Raw genomic sequence first — 18,956 nt, 5'->3', positions numbered from 1 at the left:
GAGAGAGCAAAGCATCTTTTCCCAATTTCTCTTTTCTTCTTTTGTATCTTCTTTCTTCACAAACTCGGTTTTACTCTCTTTCTTTATCCAGCCGCTTTATACACGGGAACTTACAACACAACACGCGAATAAAGTAGCAGAATATATCAATCATGGTACTCGAGTTCAAACCGCCATACACTGTTAAGGTGTCCGAAGAAACACCCGGCGAAACACCAGTGATGCGACATTTCTTGTTCAAGGACAAGCTCGTCGACTCGTTGGATGGCACCGCAAAAACAATGTGGGCCCTGTATCTTCACGGCAATAAAGCAGGAGGAGGTAATATTCCACTTTCTTCAAGATGTGATCTATTTCAAGGAGAAATAGAGTGAGGTAGAGGGGCATTCTACGTGCTATGTTCGCGCATTGAGCGAGGGACACGGAAAGATGAAATGATAATTACCGGGCATTGGCATAAACAATGTATTAGGGAGTCAAGATGTGGGGTTATTTATATTATTACTACAATTCCGGGGTGGGATGGAGGGGGGGGAGAAATAACGATGAATACCCTGGATCTTAACAGTGGAGAAATTACAATAGATGGTCCTTTTCTGGGTACTCGACGCATCGAAAATGGTGTCGCCAAGGAATATGTATGGCAAACGCATCGACAAGTGCGCGTCCGTATCGAAAACTACGCCAAAGGATTGACGTGTCTTGGCCTGGAGCGACAAAAGGCCGTGGGTATTTACAGTGTCAACATGCCCGAATGGACCATGACGGAGCAGGCCTGCTACCGTCAATCATTCATCATTGTGGCTCTTTACGACACCTTGGGTGCCGAGGCCATGGACTATATCGTCAACCAGGTCGAGATGGAATTCATTGTTGCAAGTGCTGACAAACTCCACAACATTGTCCGACTCAAGGGACGGCTCCCGACGATCAAGACAGTTATTATCATGGATGAGGAGAATATCAAGGCTGAGGATAAGGAGGCTGCTCAGCAGGCAGGATTGGCTGTCCTTGGATTCAAAGGAGTGGAGATACTAGGCGAAGGTATCACGGAAGAAGAACGCGTCGAGCCCGAGCCTGAGGATATTGCAACCATTTGCTATACTAGGTAACGTATCATTTGACTTTTGTGCTCTCGCATTAAGTGTGTGGGGTAGCAGTAGCCAAGCATTTCTTGCAAACGATGGCGCAACTCCGCATTCATTTCATTTGGAATCATTGAAACACTAACCAAAAAGCACTATTCATTATCATGCAGTGGTACGACGGGAACGCCCAAGGGTGCCGTTATCACTCACGCCAACTGTGTTGCTCCAATTGCTGGCATTGACAAGCTCGGAGGAGCAAATAGCTTTGCCAAGATTGATCACACCGATGTTTATATTTCGTATTTGCCTTTGGCCCACGTATTTGAGCGTGCTGCACAGGGCGTGCATGTGTTCAAGGGCGCTGCTATTGGTTATTATCAGGTACAATGCTCAATCACGACTGGCAGCAAACAAAGAGGGACCATACTAATGAATATATAACCTTCAATGGTATTGTAATGTGCTTCTATAGGGCGATACCTTGAAGCTGTTGGACGATATCGCCGAGTTGCGACCTACTGTGTTCTGTTCAGTGCCCCGTTTGTTCAACAAAATCTACGACAAGGTTTTGGCAGGTGTCAAGGCCAAGGGCGGGGTCAGCCAATACTTGTTCAACACTGCATTCAATCAAAAGAAAGCCAATCTCAACAAATCTGTCCACCATTGGCTCTGGGACCGTGTTGTCTTTGGTCAGGTAAATAAGAATGAGCCTTGTTGATTGTACCACTTTATGTTGCCTTTTCCCACACACAATTGGAGAAAGAGCAGAAATGCAAGAAACTTCTTTCTGCTGCTGCTGCTGGTGGTGGGTCGGGTTGATGCCCATGGTGGTTCTTCCACTTGACGGTGATCCACATCTTATGCGAGCGAGAACGTTGCACTCATTATGTCTTCGATTGTTGATTAGGTTCGTGCCAAGCTCGGCGGCCGCATCAAATTCATTCTCAGTGGCTCAGCACCCGTTTCGCCAGATGTGATGGATTTCATGCGTATCTGTTTTTCTGCACGGGTGTTTGAAGGTTATGGTCAGACTGAAAACTTCTGCGGAGGCTGCTTGGTAAAGTATCCATCCAATCATGTTGCTATGTTGTATTGACTGTTACTCAGCAGCAATAATAACAATGACAGCAACTTTAAAAGCAAAACACAAAGAGAAAAGAGAAGCATGTCAAACCTAATATTTATTGTTTGGCTGACGTTATTTGTTGTTGTTGTTGTTGTTCTTTTTACTGTTTTCCAAATAGACCATACAAGATGACAACACATCGGGCATCGTTGGTGTACCATTCCCTTGCTCTGAATTCAAATTGATTGATGTACCAGATATGGATTACCGGTCAACGGACAAACCTTATCCACGCGGTGAAATCTGCATACGCGGACCTTCGATCATGCGTGAATACTACAAGGTGCCCGATAAGACGGCCGAGACCATCAATAGCGACGGTTGGCTGTTGACGGGCGACATTGGTCTTGTTGATGGAGCTGGTCGTATCAAGATCATTGACAGAAGAAAGAACATCTTTAAGCTGTCCCAGGCAAGTGAACTCTTTTTGAAGTATCACTATTGTCAAAAAAAAAAACCTAAACAAGATGAACGGCAGTGTATAAAAAAGAATAGGAGAAAAAAGTAAAGCTAAATTTAAATACGTCGATCTTGAATTTTTCTTTTAGGGAGAGTACATTGCCCCTGAAAAGATCGAAGGCGTGTACCAAAAGCATGAATTGGTTGCACAAGCCTTTGTCTACGGCGATTCATTGCAACCCTCTCTGGTTGGTATCTTTGTCCCTGACAAGGACAGCTTGAAAAGCTGGGCTGCTAAGCAGGGTCTGGGTGACAAGACAGCCGAGGAATTGTGCGAGTCTGAACAAGTCAAGAAGGACTATCTCAAGACAGTGACGGCCTATGGCAAGCAGAATGATCTCAAGGGCTTTGAGCAAATCAAGTCTGTCTACTTGACCATGCAGGAGTTTGCCGTCGAGAATGATATGCTCACTCCCACTTTCAAACTCAAGCGTGAAGTGGCACAAAAGGTGTACCGAGAGCAGATTGATACGATGTACAATGCGTTGTCAAATGGAAGAGCTTTCAACTAACGAGTGTAGTGCGAAATTTCCACCTTTTCTCTGTCTCTATTCTCGTCTTTCTATATATCCTACTACAACCATATCGCACATTATTGCTACCGCTACCCTATCTTCTCTTTTGTTTCTGACTTCTTTTGACCCATCAACATAACTCTTCCTATGCATATTCATAATAATAATAATAAGAGTATCTATATACAAACCGTATCTCTTTTTTCTGTCATTAAAGCATCATCATCATCGTCATCATGCAAGTGATATAAGGTTATCCGGATATGAATTAACGTTTGCATATTACATATTTCTACAGATGCTATCATAGCTTACTACATGTTGGGGGTATGTATATGGGGACGCAGAGGGCTTTTAGTTGCACGTATTGCAAATCTGTCATCCAGGTGCTATGTATGTAGTTTGTCTATACCTATAAAGGAAAAGTAAGCACTTGCTGTACATTTTACAATAGCTACGACGACACTAGCAGCACTTGCGCGCGCGATAAAACGAGTTAGAAGGGACCCTTGCGATTAAATAATTGACCGGGCCACTCATACACCCTCTGTCTTGCGCTCTTACATACACAAGGAAAGAACACGCACTGTATCGGCAGTTCGGACCCACCGAGTGTAGCTCGACCTTTGAACCTTAATTGATCTTTATTCCCGACGCACGGTTATGGCGGAGAGGTCTGGTAAGTGGGTGGATGATGGTGGGTTGTAGGAGGCGGAGATCTGCAAAATATAAGCAGGGAGACCGTTCATATTGCTATTTTCTCTCTTTCCTTTTTTGGGAGGGAAGAAGGAGAGAGAGGGGGTGTGATAGAAAGAGTAGAAAAAAAAAAAGCGAGACAAGCGAAGAAGCCCAAAGAAAAAAAAAAAAGAGGAGTCTCGATTATTTACTGAGCACGTGCGGGTGTAACTCCATCACACACACTCTCTCGCTCTTTTAGAGCATAAACACTGCCGCTGGGTAAGTTATGCCTCTGTTACTGAACCAACAGAATCATCGATTTCGGAATAGTTCTATATTAAGACGGTCATGTGCTCGCACATACTGTACACAACCGGGCCACAGTTCCTTTTTGTGTAATCCTCATGTATGCACTCGTATGTGCGATGAGGGTATCTGAAGTGATGCGGCCTGTGCCTTTAGTCGCTCAGCTGCTGGTTTCAAATGATGATAGAAAATGAAATAATCTGGTTTTCGAGTGACCCAGGGCCACCACCACCGCGATATCTGTGTGCTAGTTAGTTTGAAATGTACAGGCGATCCCCCGTCAAGAAACGAATGGCATGATTTAATGATGAATGATGATGATGTTTTGATGGACACACGATAGATGTCAGGTCATGGTTGATTATACGCTTTTCTAGGCCCACCACCGTGCTAGTAGGCAGTAGCAGCTTTTTTACCCGTCTTTTGAGTTTACAATAGTTGCAAAGATCAAATTAGGCAAATCGCCTAAAATGATAACTTGTTTTATCTTCCAATATGCATCCAGTGAAAATTTAATCCCGATAACCGAACACCTATATAAAGGGCGAGGATCTTTCTTCCGCAAATCTTTTATTTTCTTCGTCCTTCCTTAAGCCCATTTCACACACACACACACACCGACACGCACTTTACACTTTTTACACGTATCATCTTCTTACTATCACTTGCTCAATCTGAAAGAAAACAAAGAGAAATGAAAGACTACTCGCACTACTATCCCAAAGTCGACCCAGATATCGAGCGTGCGCTCTTGAAAAAGCTTGATATGCGCTTAGTAGCCTGGGGTGCCTTGGCCTACTTTTCCAATGTACTTCTCCGCGGTAACATGCGTAAGTAGCTGCATGGACAATAGTTGCTTGATACATATATTTATATAAGAGAAAGGACTAACAATAACACGCTTAAATAACAGCTTATGCGTTTACCACCGGAATGAACACCGATCTTCATTTGAACTCCTCAGCCTATAACTGGGCTGTCAGTATGTTCTTCATCAGCTACTCAGTGTATGTATCGTTGATTTTGTATTACGATGAGAAAATACACATACACAGAGATAGGAAAAAGTGTCAGTATCTGAAAACAACCTAGATCAAATCAACTCACGATATGAAACATCTGTTGTTTACATACACAACATGTTATTACACGTGTATATGCAATTGTTCTTTTTTGTTTTTTAAAGTTTCCAAATGCCGAGCAACATCATCTTTAGCCAAGTCAAGCCAAAATATTATCTACCCACAGCCGTCATCTTATCCGGCGTGTTAAGCAACATGGCGGTTTTCATCACTGATAAGCATCGGGGCTTACTGTATGTCATCCGATTTTGCATGGGCTTATCTGAAGCAGTAAGTATGGTACACTAGTTATTAAGCAAACACACATCTGTAACCCCACAAAAAAAGGAACCTTGATAACTGGAATCGCGATTACTATTGGTTGAGAAAACAATTCGATCGACCTATTACTAACGTTTTAAACCAAACGGTATTACTGTGTATGGCTATTTAGGGATGTTATCCATGTATCATCTTTCTTATCAGCAGCTGGTACACACAGAAAGAATTGAACACCCGGGCCTGTATGATTGTCATTGGCTCCAATCTTGCCTGTGCTGCAAACGGTTTGATCGGTGGTACCGTTTTACAAACCCTGGATGGCGTCGCCAACATCCGTGGCTGGAAGTGGATGTTCATCATAGAGGGCACGGTGGCGATCGTCATTGGCATCGCTGGCTACTTTACGCTCCCAAACTATCCACACAATACTCCTTGGATCACAGGAGCTGAGCGTGAGGTTGCCATGCAGCGCAAACCCATTTCGCAGAACCTGTGGAAGGAGCACGAGAGCTTATTGTTCGTTAGCGCTAAAACGTAAGTTTTTTTTTCAATATCTTACCACCACTACAGTAGTCGTACATGTACATACACACGCATACATCAGATCGACACTCCTGTTTCCCTACCCCCCCCCGCCTTTTGCCGCCCCTCCCCCTCTTTATTTTTTTTTTGTTCTCCCCTCGGTTGGCTGCTGCGTTGCTCCCCCTTGATTTTCCCCATTGGCTGTTCTCTCTCTCAGTCTCAGTCTTTCGTCACACTCGAACCTTCCTTTTCTCTCTCTCTCCTGATGTTTCTATTTACTTACATGTGCATCTTTATTTGTAACAATCTAGTCTAAAGCACCTGGCAACAACACCCTATATCTACATGCTTACATTCATGTTTGCATGCATTGTCATGGGAGATACAGTGATGCATAATTTTGCAATTATCCTGAATGGTATGGGCTACTCGTCCGTACAATCCAACTACTGGAGCGCCTCGGTGTATATCTTTTCCAGCGTTCCGACCCTTGTCCTTGCGCGCACCTCTGATACGATGCGTCACAAGGGGCTGCATATTTTTCTCGTCTCTCTATGGTCCGCTCTGTGGTACTGTATGTCCTGGTTTGGCTCTGTGCAGATCATGTTTGCTGCCGCTTTTGCAGTCACCCTGAACGCAGTGCTGATCCCTATCACGCTCAACTGGTCCAGCCAGATTTATGCGTGTGATCATGAAATGCGGGCCGTCATGATGGCTCTCATTGTCTCTGTTGGGAATCTCGTCCCATACTTGATCAACCCCATCACTTGGGAAGTCACAGATGCGCCTGAATTCCGTAAGTCTCTTTCTTGTTCGTTATTTTGCACTTTTTTATTCAGAGCTTTGTCTTCATGTATACTAAATATATATATATATATATATCCATCCATCCATTTCGTCATTACGTTGCTATCCATCATAAACCAGACACTGGCAAGATAACTTGTGCAATGGCGGGGTTAGGCGCGGCTGTTGCCTGCGTCTTAATTGCCTTGTGCTTAAAGTTACGAATCAGATTACCCCAAGACGTTCGTCAAGAAGAGCGACAGTCAGAACGTCAACCTTTGCTCATCCATATCCCGAGATGCTACGACGACGACGATGACGACCATCTTGGATATAGAGCGCTTGCGTCTCCACCTTAAGCGCAACCACTGGCATCCCACTATCTATTTAAAAGCAACAGTTCACAAACTGAACATCTCGGCTTCTTCATACCCCCCCTTTAACTCATAACTGCTATTTTTTGCCTTTCTCACATCATCACTGCCATCACTATCATTGCTTTTCCATGCGTGTCCATTTATCATCATCTTGCATTACATCTCATCATCTCATCATACACTACAAACCACAACATTCCAACACATCATATGTATAGTATATATATAGTTTCCTCATATTACAATAAAAAAGAAGAAAGATACGCAAAGTAAGAAAAAAAAAGGAGGGAATCATCAAGTATAGTCAAATGTAATAGTGTTGCGGTAGTAGTTAGTGTACAATCAGTAAAATAGGGGTGTGTCGTGTGCGTGGGTTGGTAGTAAGTGATAAATCTGGCGTGCGAGTGCGTTGTTTTGAAGTTAAGAATTATATGTAAAAAGCATGAAGAAACGAGGGTAATAGAAAGACATTCTACTTTAGTTGTGACCAAAGAATCGAGTCATGACGCTCAGATAGTGTGAGCTGATGGTGTCTTTGTCATTCTGGTACATGGTCATGAGGGTGCCCATAGCAAGCATAAACAGAGCTACATCGCCATTAGCAATATTTCGAGCATAGCCACGCTTCACAGCCAGCATCCACCATGATTCCATAGCACGCGGCAGGCAGTAGAGGCCGAGTTCTATCAAAGGATCGTTAGCGTTTGCATAGAGGTGCAAAGAACGTAAAAATCACTCACCGAGTTGACGACCGCGTGCTTCCAAAAATGCCATCGCACCACCTACAGCACCAGGCAGCAGGTACAACCATGGTCTCTCCTTGTTCACAAAGGGCCGAACTGCACATGGGGTGGCGAAACCCATAGACACGTACATGCCCAGGAAGAATGCGGATCGCAGACATGAATAAGTGAATTTGCGCAGCACATCCGTTGGCCTGGTAAGGGTAAGGGGTTACTATGTTAGTATCCTTCTCTTCAGCTAGTAACACATTTATAGATACAAAGAGAGACTTACTGTGTTGTCAGCTGTCCAGATCGGAACACGGCTGTCATGATCTACTCCCCAAACAGTTAGCAAAGAACCCCCGCTAAAAATTTAAAATTACCCCACACACATATGCGTCAATAACCTCAACTCCGCCCCACGCTCTCTGCTATTCGTTGGACTCCACAAGAGGAGGAACTTGACGAGAAACGTACCACATTCAAAGGAACGTACAACTTGAGTGCTCTGAGGTACTCATCCCGGAATAGCGTAGCCTTGCTACGTGTGCAGCTCGGATCGAGCGGATGCTGCAGGGCACACATGACGAACCGGTGGCGAATCTTGGGCGGGATAATGGTGGCAATGTTGGGACTCACGGTCTCGGCAATGAACTCACGGCTCGTTGTGTCCAAAGGCATCCGGATCGAACCCTTTTCCTCAGCCATACGGTTCACCGTGTCACCAATCACTTGTCGAAGAGGAGCAGCCATACCACCGAAATCGTGCTTCCAGCCTGAATGCGTGAGTAAAAACGAATCGTATGCTTTGGGCAGCGTCTCTGGATGGAACAAAAAGGCGAAAATGATTTGTGCATTGGCCAAGATCATCACACCCACACCCGCCCATCGCTGCATGAATTTGGCTAGGTGATCGTCCCATTTCTTCTTGACCATCAGCTGCCGTGGCTGGCCTGCCGCAAATCCTTCCCTGTCTACTCTTTTTTTAAGTTCCTGAAGCTCCTTGTTGTGCCGTGCCTTGCGCTGGATCGCCCATTGCTTCATCAACCATGCGCCCGTAAATTGGATGGCCCGCGTAAGCAGGTACAACATGATCGACTGGCGTCGTCGCTTGTCGCGGTCAATCAACAGCGACGCTCCAGCTATACTTCCCGCGACAAACGAATTCAAGCGATCCGATTGTGAGTATCGTCGTAACAAGCATAAAATGCCCTTGTAGCTGCTGAGAAATGTGCTCAAAAAGAGTGCAAACATGGCAGTATCTCTACATAATATGAATTTAAAGAGGGCAATAGCAGGCTGATATGAGTACACTTTTGTGAATCACAATGAAAAAAAAAAGAACCCCATCCCTTTCACAGCTCGGTCTTTGCTACCCCAGAAAAAATAAACAGAGTACGTACTTGCCAGCCATCTGCTTCAATATGCCTGGTCTACATTGTCAGTAAAAGAAAGAAAGTCAATACATGTTATGCCAGCTTGCTGCCAAGCAATTCTTATGCATATACCTCTTGAACACCTTGCCCATTAACAGTGCGGGCAAAATACCAATCAAGTATTTGACGCCAAAACCAACAGCAAACGCTTTGATGAATCCACGAGTGCAGTTTTGTGTGCAAGTTTTACCGTCATGTTGACAATAGCGACCTGCAGCTTCCCCAGCTTCTCCACCACGTCGTTGTTGTTTCGTTGCCGCTTCCGTTGCCTCCAGCTTGAGACGTGTAAGGTTTTGACTGTTTTCCCATGACAAAAGACGCCGAACGGTCAGTATATGCAAGAAGAAGAAGAGCACGTTTTCTTGTTAGACACAAGTAACATTTATACCTGCTTAATCGTTTCAGTTTGTCCTGGAACGACCGAATGGAGGCAAGGACCGTCTCCGTTTCCCTGTCCGTTAATAGCTTGGACACAATTTGTGCTAAGCTTTCTAGAAAGTTCTCATAGTACGAGTCCGGTAACGGTGGTAATGCCGTTGACATTATTCTAATGACTGAAGAGAAGGAAGAGGAGGGTGAGGAAGAGTGTGGTCAAAGAGAATGAGTGTGGAAAAAGATTAGAATGATAAAAAGAGAAGGGCCTCTTTTCGTCCAACCCAAGAAACGGCAACGCTAAAGCTGCAAGACACGAAAAAGCAGCATTTTTCTTTTAAAACTCCCCGTTCGGAAATGCTTTAAAAACTCACATGACGATACAACCAAGAACGGGAAGAAGAAAAAAAAAAATAACCCAACAACAACCGGATCCCCCAAAACACGCAGAAAGCTGTCAATTCCAGATCAATTCTGCTGAGTAACCTTTCCCAGGCTCTAATAATAATAACAGTAGTAGTAGTGATTTCTATGTGGTCATCAGCGATCTACTCCTTCTTGTCGTTGTTGCTGATCGTCGCCCAAGATATTCTTGGCTGTCAAGCACAAGGAAGCCAGAAACCCCACACATCCACAGATGGCTACACCAACAAAGACCCAATCCAATGCCATTGCATATGCTTGTGATGCTACGTGGTGTAAACCCGGCTCTAGTGTATCCAAGAATGCTGGCGTCTGCTGTGCCTGCCGGATCTGCTGCTCTGTTAAATCCATCGTTGAGCGCAGATAATGCACGAGCATGTTTTTGAATATGGCAGAACCCGTTGCAATGCCACATGTAAAGCCAAAATGCCCGAAAAAGGAGATGAGTGATATTGCTGCTGCCAAGCTAGTAGGAGATATGTTGAGCATTATTAGCCTCGTTATTCTATGCGCTTCCCCGTCGTCTTTCCCACTCTTCATAGTTTGACTGCTGTTTACGGATGAAATTGACTTACTCACTGTGTGCTGCGTTGGCCTGCGCAGCAACATAAACGCTATAGAAGCAGTGAGATAGATTGGATCAGTACAACTTAATCTACTACACACTTTAACTTTGCGTTTGAAATAACCTTAATATACAAGTTTATACTACAGCTTACTTTTGAATACAGAACCCAATGCCAGCACCAGTAACCACCAAAAACAAAACTTGCTCGACATGGCCGCTATCAGCAGCCAAACGAGACTGCAATCCACCCCCTAGGGCGACCAAAGCATTTCCGACCCAAAACATCATACGATAGCAGCCCGTTTTGGCCACCCAATAACCAGAGACAATGCTGACGAGATCGACTGGCACGAGGTACGGCAAAAGCTCAATACCGGCCACGAGCGGTGTGTCACCGTGTGCCACTTGAAAATACAAGGGCAGATAGTAGACATTCATAAACATGGCCATGCAAAATGTCAATGCCATGATATAGGTCACGACTTGGTCTCGCACTCGAAACAAATGCAATGACAAGATCGGCTCTCGACTACTCACTTGAAGCCAAGAAAGCAAAACAGTAAGAATAGCCAACAAAACACATGCGCTGTATAACGCAAGGATAATAGGGCTTGACCATGGGTAGCGGGTGCCTCCCCATTGTGTTGCAAGCAAGAAGCAAGATACCGTGGCAATAAATAGCGTCGCACCAACAAAATCTACTCGTAGCCATTTTTCTCGCCAGCTTTGCTCGAGGTCTTGGCCTAGTCCATCTTCTTGATGGCGTGTTGTGGCCGGTAGACATAGAACAAGGATGGCGAGCGCGAGTGCACCGATGGGTAGATTGATGTAAAAGATCCAACGCCAGCTAGTCTTTTCTGATAATAGGCCTCCAAGTAAAGGTCCAGCAATCGATCCCGTGGCCCAGCATAACCCTACTAGTCCCTTGAAACATCGCCCGTTGCCCGTTATACATTTAGCTTCAGATATATAGTTTTGGCAAAAGGTTGCTTTTTCTTCTTGTTTTATTGAAATATTGGATATAGTGTGTGCGTGTATACCTGGTACTTGGCGCGTTCTCGAAGTGGGACCAAGTCTCCTATAGTAATCATGACAAGGGGTGCGATTCCAGCCGCACCGGTTCCTTGGACGCCTGTTGTGATAGCATTTCACCAGAATATATCGGTATTTTTAAAGAGATGAATTGTGAAACGATGTTTAGATAATGTATTCTGATACATCAAAAGGGACTACAGCTGTGCCACTTGATGAGACGATAATGTGATCTGTATTGTATATCCATCGCTGTTACGTTTACCTCTCATAACACATAACACGACCATGTTCGGAGCGGATCCCGCGAACCCACCTAAATTATGTCAATTTTATTACCACAGAGTGACAATAGCAGCAAGGTATATTAGGGTCAGTATTATGCGGTTTTACTCTGTCTCGCGCTCTCAAAGCATGCACTTACTGCCAATTAAAAATACAATGATTGATGAAACGATCGTGTATTTGCGTCCAAAGATGTCGGCCAACTAACACAATAGCATTTTTTTTTTGGTTGTATTAAAAAGTATACAAAGCGACACGGAGAAGGAGGGGAAAAACAAACAAACAGTAAAAACACTTTACAATACCTTGCCATATATGGGTTGTAATGCAGTCATTGGTACAATGTATGCCGTCCCAACCCATTCCACCTGTTCAAGCGAATTGAAAGTGGAAGCTATTACTGGCAATGCCGTTGCAACTAATGACACGAAAAAGAAAAAGTAATTCCGGCATTACAATTATTGCATAGAGACGATAACAATGACACAGTAGTCACGTTATCACGACGACGTTACCTATGCTTTGATCTAGAGAGACAAGAAGTAGGCTCAAGAATAGACTACAAATGTGTTTTTCCGTTTATACATTTTTTCTTCTTCAGGACGTCAGTTCGAACTTTTTCCATGGTATGCATCTCAAGCAAATAAGCATCTTTTTGGGAAGATTTCAGACCTCGCCATAATAAAGATAAGCTGTACAGTGGATCGTTGCTTTAGTTCTGTCATGGCTTCTTCTTCTTCTGTTGACGAGACTGTGCTTGTTGTCGATTTGATACTGGCACCACTGCTAAAGAGGGCAGTATGAGTAGCTGTACGGTCATCGTCGCTACTAGTAGTAGTAGTAATGTTGCTAAACGTCGTGGAAGAAGATGGGATCGACGATTTGTTGCGGAATAGTGAACAAGAAGAAGAAGATGCGGCAATAACAATGCTACTTGTGTTGGAGTGCATCGGAAAAGATTTTGGCAGAACGGAAGAAAAGAACAAAAAAAGACTCATGCTGAGCAGTGGAACGACGTGTATATAAAAAGGACAGCCTGGTTCTAATCTGGATAATGCAAAGTACTAATACTCAGGGGAATTTACGTACCTGGGAAATTTGAAAACCCCAGCAGTAAACAACATTTATGCAACGAAAACAAAAGGTAGGTGGAATATGAATAAACAAGTTGTGCTTAAACATGTAAATTGCTGCCTTCCCGCCGCGAGTATGATATTAAATCATACGTACTGTGAAATATGCATGATTGTCAAAGAGGTTCTTCCTCCTTACCTTATACTTGCAAAGAGTGAGGCTCGCAGTTTGCTCTTTCACAGGGGGTTTTCGCTCTCTCCTCAAGTTTCTGCCAATGATGGATAGGTTTATACGTGAAACACCAAAAGGGAACCATGATATATTTCGGAATTCGTTTCCGATCCATTATGTAGTATTGAAAGGAGTCGTCGGTATGATACACCCGGTGTCCCAGTGAAATAGTAGGATCGCTTCTATGTACCATAACAAAACTTGAATTGATCTCATAATCACTGTAAATTTAGAAATAGTTATATATGGCCATTGAATTATTGAAATGCATTAACATGATGTCTAACCAACGTTTGGTACATGTAATTAGGTTCTCAAAGGTCGATGTTTACATTTAGGAAAAAGCCGGATGTAGAGAATCTAAACCACACAATTCATCGCCAACAGCATCAGCAGCAGCAAGGGACTCTTGAACAACACCAATGCTCAGACACCGAGCGCTTACAAAATACAGTAATACCTTCTAAATCATAAAACATGAAACTTCCGTTGTAGTTTTCCAAGGTAGCTCGTCAACAATAATACTTAATGTCTTGAGCGCCCTACCTAAAAAGACTTCAAATGGTAGCTATATCTATTTTGGGGGTTGATGGCGTGTACATACTTTGTTACTCATAAACGATTCATGCAATGCAAACTGTGTGTACATGCATAACTTTTAAAAGTTGAACCGTGTTGTTATATCATACACTGTGTGACAGTAACAGAAAACTCTGTCAATTCTGCATGCCTGCTTATATATTTGTATACATAAATACACTACTGTACCACAACAAAAAAAAAAGGCGCTTGTCAATATACGCACACATGCATTGAAAGCACTATCCCATTCCTTCAGTGGTGATAAATTGGAGGCTTTGATAATGACCGCGATCGGCTTGTATTCGTAATAGCTTTCCACGTAGTAGTGGAAGCAGCAATATGTGACAAATAATTTCAAACCACAATAAATGTGCGACTTACTGTTTGAATCGTCGTAGGGAAAATGAAAAAGGGTAGAGGAGGAAGGGGCGAAAATGAGACTACATAGGGAGTCAGTTTGTAAGAAGCAAGAGCCATAGGCTCTGGTATTATTGCTATTTCTTTTACCAGCTTCACATAGTTCAAAAACCAAATGACATAATATAGTGTAAATGCCGTGGCACTTCTTCAGGACGAGTAATATATTAATAGCAAAGATAGTAGTTTATGTGTTTTGATAAGTAAGAAGAAGCTCGGACAATTGTCATGTTTCCCTCAGATCTGCAATAATGTACAAATGATACTATATACATGAGTGAAATAGCCCCCAATTGCTGAGACAATCATTAGCACTTTTATCAACAAAAAAAGAAGAAGTGCTGTGTACCTGAAAGGTACCTGACAGTGGTTGTCGACAGGCAACACCCCACGACAACAGTAATACGATGCAGACATATATGTAATAGCACATGACCAAACAAAGCATATATTAATGCATGAAAGGTGATCAAAAGAAAATTGTATGACTGTCAGATTACAGAAATTCTACGGTGTGTATGTATGCTTGATCCGAAAATAATGCAAATTGACTTGGAGAGAAACTGTTGGTAGTACTGTATGTTGTAGATGCATACAATAAGCTGCACCTTTCCAACTTTTGAAGCGCCCCATGTTGGAAAAGAGGGGACGGAAAGAAAGGGGAGGCGTAGGTTATTTTGGGTCAAAAGAAGGAAGGGTTGGGGGGTTAAATGGACGCCATCAGGAAGAAAAGAAAAGAAGAGAGGAAGGGATGATAATGAATAGTTGTATGGGTCTATTTTGCAATAGCTGTTTTCCGTCAGTATGTATGCATGAATAAGCAGCCCAATAACGAGTAGCATATACTAAGCTTAAAGGTATAATTTATGCATCCACTCTAACGTGTATTCTTTTTGCCACAGCATGGTATGCATCTTATACAACATATCATGCATGACATGATCCTTACCAAGAAGAATGTATGGTATACAATGAAAAAAAAAGCATTAGTACTACATATTCTGTAATTTACTACAAAACCAAATAAATACGATATTGAGCAACAATGATGTGGCTGCAGCAACACGCAGTGTAGACCCCTTCTACGCTCCTTTTTTTTTTTCGCTCAATCATACATGTATACGCCCAACCGAATAGTGTGGACCACGTTGAATAGCCATATTTGGGTATGATCCTCAATCAGAGAGAGAGAGAGAGGAAGAAAGAAAGAAAAATGTCCATGGTAAACCAAATCCCTTTTATCACATCACACAGAAACTCTTCATGCAAAACAGCTCGCTTAGCTGCTGCTTTAAATAGTGCCCTCTTCTCTATCTTGTCATGTTCTCTAATTTTCTCTTTCTTTCGTATGAACACACATCCCCCGCCTCCCTTTCCATTCCTTTTGACTTGAAAGAATTTCTACTTAATCCATCACACACCCCAACTCTCGTTGAAAAAACCGCCGAGAAACGCTTACGTGCCTGCCCGTTTTAATTCCAACAAGTATTTCTGTTACGTAAACGCACCGTCATACAAATCATCCTATCCCAATCCACTCTTTCTCTCTCTTTCTCTCAACTTACATATAGCCTTTTCCAAACGGAAAAAACAACCATTGATATATTTTGTCCCTGTACCAGGCGTGTATTTGCACTTCACGCCTTGTTTGTTATTAAAAAAAAAAAAGAGTGAACCCATCCCCCACCCCCAAAAAAAGATATGGCTCAACAGCATCCGACAGATATGACAACAACAACGGCGATCCCTCCAACACAACAACAACAGCAACAACCTTATGAACATAGTGTTCGCCCACCAACTTGTGCCCAAAAAGCAAATAGAGAAGACGGTACTGATTTCAGTAACGAATTGCGTATACAGCAAGCAGTAGCGATCGACGACAACGACAACGATCCTATAGCAGAACAACAGCAGCAACAACAACCTTCCGAATCCTTCATTGCAACTTCTATACACAGCGATGGAGGTGGTGGACTGGTGCGATCTCATAGCGATGAAATTCAGACCAGTCGACTAAAAAGTTACAACACGCTACCTACCATCACAACGTCTGATTTCACCACTTCGTCTATTGTTGGTGCTACTACTACTACTACTGCGAATGGGCGACCGTCGTCTTGGAATTATCACCAAACGTCGTCCAATGAGCCACCGCTTCACATTATCCCGTCATGGCGTACTGAGCCATTACTTTCATCACAGTCATCGTCAACAGGAACAGGTGTAGCAGCAGCAGCAGCAACAACAACAAGTGCGTCGGTTCGACGACCTGATCTAGGCGAGTTGAATATCGAGGAACAAGAGGCGTTAAAAGCGGAAATAACACAACGTCGTGCGGCTCGCAGAGTATCCAAGTTGAAGAGACGGAAGACGTACGCTGATGAAGAAGAAGATGACGACGATGAGGAACGTGTTTTTGTGGGCACACGGGTAGCAGAAGGACATCAGAATTATCCACTCATGTAAAGTGATTGAAAAGAAAAGAAAAGAGAAGGCCAAGGGCTCCAAGAGAAATGGAAAGAGGGGGGATATTAACTTATTTTTGCGCCATTTTGGTGACACCATAAACTCTAGGTACGATATGCTGACTGGAATTCGGATTGCTGTAAAGTATATATGATTTACAGTGTATACTTTATACATGACAGTAGCCTCGATCATCCCTTCCTCTTTAAACTCACAATGTTTTTATGTACGCGGCATCATGGTTCTAGGTTGGTAGGGTCTCTGCAAAAATGCGACGCGATTTAACACCCCAAGACTTTACGGCTGCGCATAAGCTCGTGTTTGATGTGTGGGTTCTGCTTCCAACTCTTTGTGAGAGAAAAAGACTTTGGAATACCAGATGGACAGAAAAAAAAGGTGCTAACTGTTAGTACGCTATATTTATATATAGTACCGGAAATGAGCTTACACCCGGTGTCAAATACGATTTCAAATTCAAGGACTACGCACCTTGGGTGTTTCGAGGCTTGCGCGAGAAGTTTCATCTGGATGCTGGTGATTACATGGTAAGGTATTACAAAAGGCGAGCAGAGGACACAGATGGAAACAAGAGGGCTCACGACAAATCTACTAGATGTCATTGACAAACAAATACATTCTCTCTGAGCTGAACTCTCCGGGAAAAAGCGGAAGCTTTCTTTACTATTCACGCGATTATCGATTCATCATCAAAACGATCCATCATTCAGAACACAAGTTTATGCGCAAAGTATTAAAGGACTATTATCAGGTAAGAAGCGAAACAAGAGAGGCCAGCGTATCGTGATAATAATGATGCACACACACACACACATGTAGCATGTTTGTGATAATCCGAATACACTCCTCTGCCGATATTATGGATTACACCGTATCAAATTACCACGCGGACGCAAGATTCACTTTGTTGTCATGGGCAACGTGTTTCCTGGCAACAAGGATATTCATCAGACGTTCGATCTCAAGGGCTCCATGTTCGGCCGGTTAACACCGGAAGAAGTGATTGCGAAAAACCCGCATGCAGTAATGAAGGATCAAAACTGGGTAATGTCAATACCATTCCAATGATAGCGGGAAAGCCGTTCAGAAGAAAGAAAGAGACTCTTGAAGAGTGGTTTTTTCAATTCACTTATCTAATGACATATTGTATGTTTTCTGTACGTGATATAGCTTTCTAAAAACATGAATCTGGAATTGGGTCCTTTAAAACGGATGTTTCTTCTCACGCAGCTTGAAAATGACATTTCTGTAAGTTTTTAAAGACTCTGTTAGAGAAGAAAAAAAGGGTTACTCATTGAAAATCATGATTCGTAGCTACTACAACGAGCCAATATCATGGATTACAGCTTGTTGATTGGTATACACGATATGAACCGGGGCAATACTGAAGGCATTCGTGATCATCATTTGCAAATGGTGCAGCCTGCAACCAAAGGATTACAACGACAGCTATCTGCTCTGGGGAACAAGCACGAGAGCAAAGCAGACATTGTCCGTAAAGCACTAAAACATACCAATCCAGTACAATTAAACCCATCAGACTTGCCGGAGACTCCATCTGAAGAGTGAGTCTATATAGATATATATTTACAGAGGAATCAGAAGGAATTGTAAAGTAATGATTTTGTAAATGCTGCTTTTAGGCGTCGATACTGTGTTTTTTACTCTGAAGATGGCGGGTTCCGATCCACAGACGAAAACAACGAATTAACGCAGAGGCTTTATTTTATGGGTGTCATTGACATATTAACGCCGTACAACATTGTAAAGAAAACCGAGCATTTCTGGAAGAGCTTAACGCAGGATAAAGTAAGTTGTCGTTTTTGGCAAGTAGTAGTAGAGTAGAGAGTGGGTTGTTTATAAACTCTCTTGACTGACACACCAAGGATACACAGCATTCTATATCTGCCGTCAATCCGGTTGAATATGGTCATCGGTTCATGCATTTTATCAAAAACGCAGTGACTAAAAAGTCAGATCATTAAGGAAGTCTCTACTTAGTATTGTAAAAAAAGGATAAAAACACACAAATAATCCCACGACTAATCTTCTTTCATTCCACACATACACAATTCTCACTTTTACCCTCCCTTTCCTCCTCCTGTATAAAATATTACGCTAACC

At 43.0% G+C, this 18,956-nt stretch overlaps 6 protein-coding genes across 6 annotated transcripts; 3 read left to right on the top strand and 3 right to left on the bottom strand.

Annotated features, from left to right (window-relative positions):
* Positions 1–3,441, top strand: BDB00DRAFT_356016 (uncharacterized protein). The gene is made up of 7 exons (XM_053117065.1): positions 1–321; positions 586–1,108; positions 1,259–1,469; positions 1,561–1,782; positions 1,996–2,145; positions 2,333–2,626; positions 2,763–3,441. Exons 1-7 carry the CDS (start codon positions 153–155, stop codon positions 3,183–3,185), a joined length of 1,992 nt encoding a protein of 663 aa, XP_052980083.1. The 5' UTR covers positions 1–152; the 3' UTR covers positions 3,186–3,441.
* A 1,268-nt stretch (positions 3,442–4,709) lies between these two features.
* BDB00DRAFT_821710 (major facilitator superfamily domain-containing protein) lies at positions 4,710–7,406 on the top strand. Its single transcript, XM_053123416.1, has 6 exons — positions 4,710–5,002; positions 5,086–5,179; positions 5,359–5,524; positions 5,688–6,049; positions 6,349–6,833; positions 6,965–7,406. Exons 1-6 carry the CDS (start codon positions 4,867–4,869, stop codon positions 7,180–7,182), a joined length of 1,461 nt encoding a protein of 486 aa, XP_052980082.1. The 5' UTR covers positions 4,710–4,866; the 3' UTR covers positions 7,183–7,406.
* Positions 7,407–10,044, bottom strand: BDB00DRAFT_821707 (uncharacterized protein). Its single transcript, XM_053123415.1, has 7 exons — positions 9,750–10,044; positions 9,434–9,658; positions 9,329–9,358; positions 8,403–9,189; positions 8,218–8,258; positions 7,941–8,137; positions 7,407–7,883 (listed from the first exon to the last, which is right to left on the bottom strand). Exons 1-7 carry the CDS (start codon positions 9,902–9,904, stop codon positions 7,678–7,680), a joined length of 1,641 nt encoding a protein of 546 aa, XP_052980081.1. The 5' UTR covers positions 9,905–10,044; the 3' UTR covers positions 7,407–7,677.
* An 88-nt stretch (positions 10,045–10,132) lies between these two features.
* Positions 10,133–13,298, bottom strand: BDB00DRAFT_821700 (major facilitator superfamily domain-containing protein). Its single transcript, XM_053123414.1, has 10 exons — positions 13,131–13,298; positions 12,714–12,971; positions 12,557–12,600; positions 12,347–12,459; positions 12,181–12,244; positions 12,022–12,072; positions 11,765–11,856; positions 10,876–11,648; positions 10,732–10,770; positions 10,133–10,622 (listed from the first exon to the last, which is right to left on the bottom strand). The coding sequence occupies exons 1-10, from the start codon at positions 13,163–13,165 to the stop codon at positions 10,274–10,276; spliced, it is 1,818 nt and encodes a 605-aa protein (XP_052980080.1). The 5' UTR covers positions 13,166–13,298; the 3' UTR covers positions 10,133–10,273.
* A 1,283-nt stretch (positions 13,299–14,581) lies between these two features.
* On the bottom strand, positions 14,582–15,610 carry BDB00DRAFT_821699 (uncharacterized protein). Its single transcript, XM_053123413.1, has 2 exons — positions 15,461–15,610; positions 14,582–15,356 (listed from the first exon to the last, which is right to left on the bottom strand). Exon 2 carries the CDS (start codon positions 15,185–15,187, stop codon positions 14,837–14,839), a length of 351 nt encoding a protein of 116 aa, XP_052980079.1. The 5' UTR covers positions 15,188–15,356; positions 15,461–15,610; the 3' UTR covers positions 14,582–14,836.
* A 282-nt stretch (positions 15,611–15,892) lies between these two features.
* BDB00DRAFT_355503 (uncharacterized protein) lies at positions 15,893–18,905 on the top strand. The gene is made up of 10 exons (XM_053117064.1): positions 15,893–16,810; positions 16,923–16,953; positions 17,063–17,142; positions 17,245–17,359; positions 17,428–17,583; positions 17,652–17,876; positions 18,003–18,080; positions 18,147–18,397; positions 18,476–18,641; positions 18,728–18,905. The coding sequence occupies exons 1-10, from the start codon at positions 16,047–16,049 to the stop codon at positions 18,815–18,817; spliced, it is 1,956 nt and encodes a 651-aa protein (XP_052980078.1). The 5' UTR covers positions 15,893–16,046; the 3' UTR covers positions 18,818–18,905.
* Positions 18,906–18,956: the final 51 nt, after the last annotated feature.

This window comes from Zychaea mexicana (genome assembly GCF_025766255.1).
Source record: "Zychaea mexicana strain RSA 1403 chromosome Unknown BDB00scaffold_33, whole genome shotgun sequence".
Classification (NCBI taxonomy): Eukaryota; Fungi; Mucoromycota; class Mucoromycetes; order Mucorales; family Lichtheimiaceae; genus Zychaea; species Zychaea mexicana.
Note: the sequence above shows the minus strand (reverse complement) of the source record. Positions and strands in the feature narration are given on the sequence as shown.

Bases quoted from the DNA above. Each gene is read 5' to 3' on its own strand.
- BDB00DRAFT_355503 (XM_053117064.1), top strand. From the start codon at position 16,047: ATGGCTCAACAGCATCCGACAGATATGACAACAACAACGGCGATCCCT. The intron at 16,954-17,062 runs GTAAAGTATATA...TCATGGTTCTAG, and splicing joins TGACTGGAATTCGGATTGCT to GTTGGTAGGGTCTCTGCAAA. The intron at 18,081-18,146 runs GTAAGTTTTTAA...CATGATTCGTAG, and splicing joins AGCTTGAAAATGACATTTCT to CTACTACAACGAGCCAATAT.
- BDB00DRAFT_821707 (XM_053123415.1), bottom strand. From the start codon at position 9,904: ATGTCAACGGCATTACCACCGTTACCGGACTCGTACTATGAGAACTTT. The intron at 8,259-8,402 runs GTACGTTTCTCG...TTTGGGGAGTAG, and splicing joins TGTACGTTCCTTTGAATGTG to ATCATGACAGCCGTGTTCCG. The intron at 7,884-7,940 runs GTGAGTGATTTT...ATCCTTTGATAG, and splicing joins AGCACGCGGTCGTCAACTCG to AACTCGGCCTCTACTGCCTG.
- BDB00DRAFT_821710 (XM_053123416.1), top strand. From the start codon at position 4,867: ATGAAAGACTACTCGCACTACTATCCCAAAGTCGACCCAGATATCGAG. The intron at 5,180-5,358 runs GTATGTATCGTT...TGTTTTTTAAAG, and splicing joins TTCTTCATCAGCTACTCAGT to TTTCCAAATGCCGAGCAACA. The intron at 6,050-6,348 runs GTAAGTTTTTTT...GTAACAATCTAG, and splicing joins TTGTTCGTTAGCGCTAAAAC to TCTAAAGCACCTGGCAACAA.
- BDB00DRAFT_821700 (XM_053123414.1), bottom strand. From the start codon at position 13,165: ATGTTGTTTACTGCTGGGGTTTTCAAATTTCCCAG. The intron at 12,972-13,130 runs GTACGTAAATTC...CAACACAAGTAG, and splicing joins GGGGTTTTCAAATTTCCCAG to CATTGTTATTGCCGCATCTT. The intron at 12,245-12,346 runs GTATTGTAAAGT...CTATTGTGTTAG, and splicing joins TACAACCCATATATGGCAAG to TTGGCCGACATCTTTGGACG.
- BDB00DRAFT_356016 (XM_053117065.1), top strand. From the start codon at position 153: ATGGTACTCGAGTTCAAACCGCCATACACTGTTAAGGTGTCCGAAGAA. The intron at 1,109-1,258 runs GTAACGTATCAT...ATTATCATGCAG, and splicing joins GCAACCATTTGCTATACTAG to TGGTACGACGGGAACGCCCA. The intron at 2,146-2,332 runs GTAAAGTATCCA...TTTTCCAAATAG, and splicing joins ACTTCTGCGGAGGCTGCTTG to ACCATACAAGATGACAACAC.
- BDB00DRAFT_821699 (XM_053123413.1), bottom strand. From the start codon at position 15,187: ATGCTACTCGTTATTGGGCTGCTTATTCATGCATACATACTGACGGAA.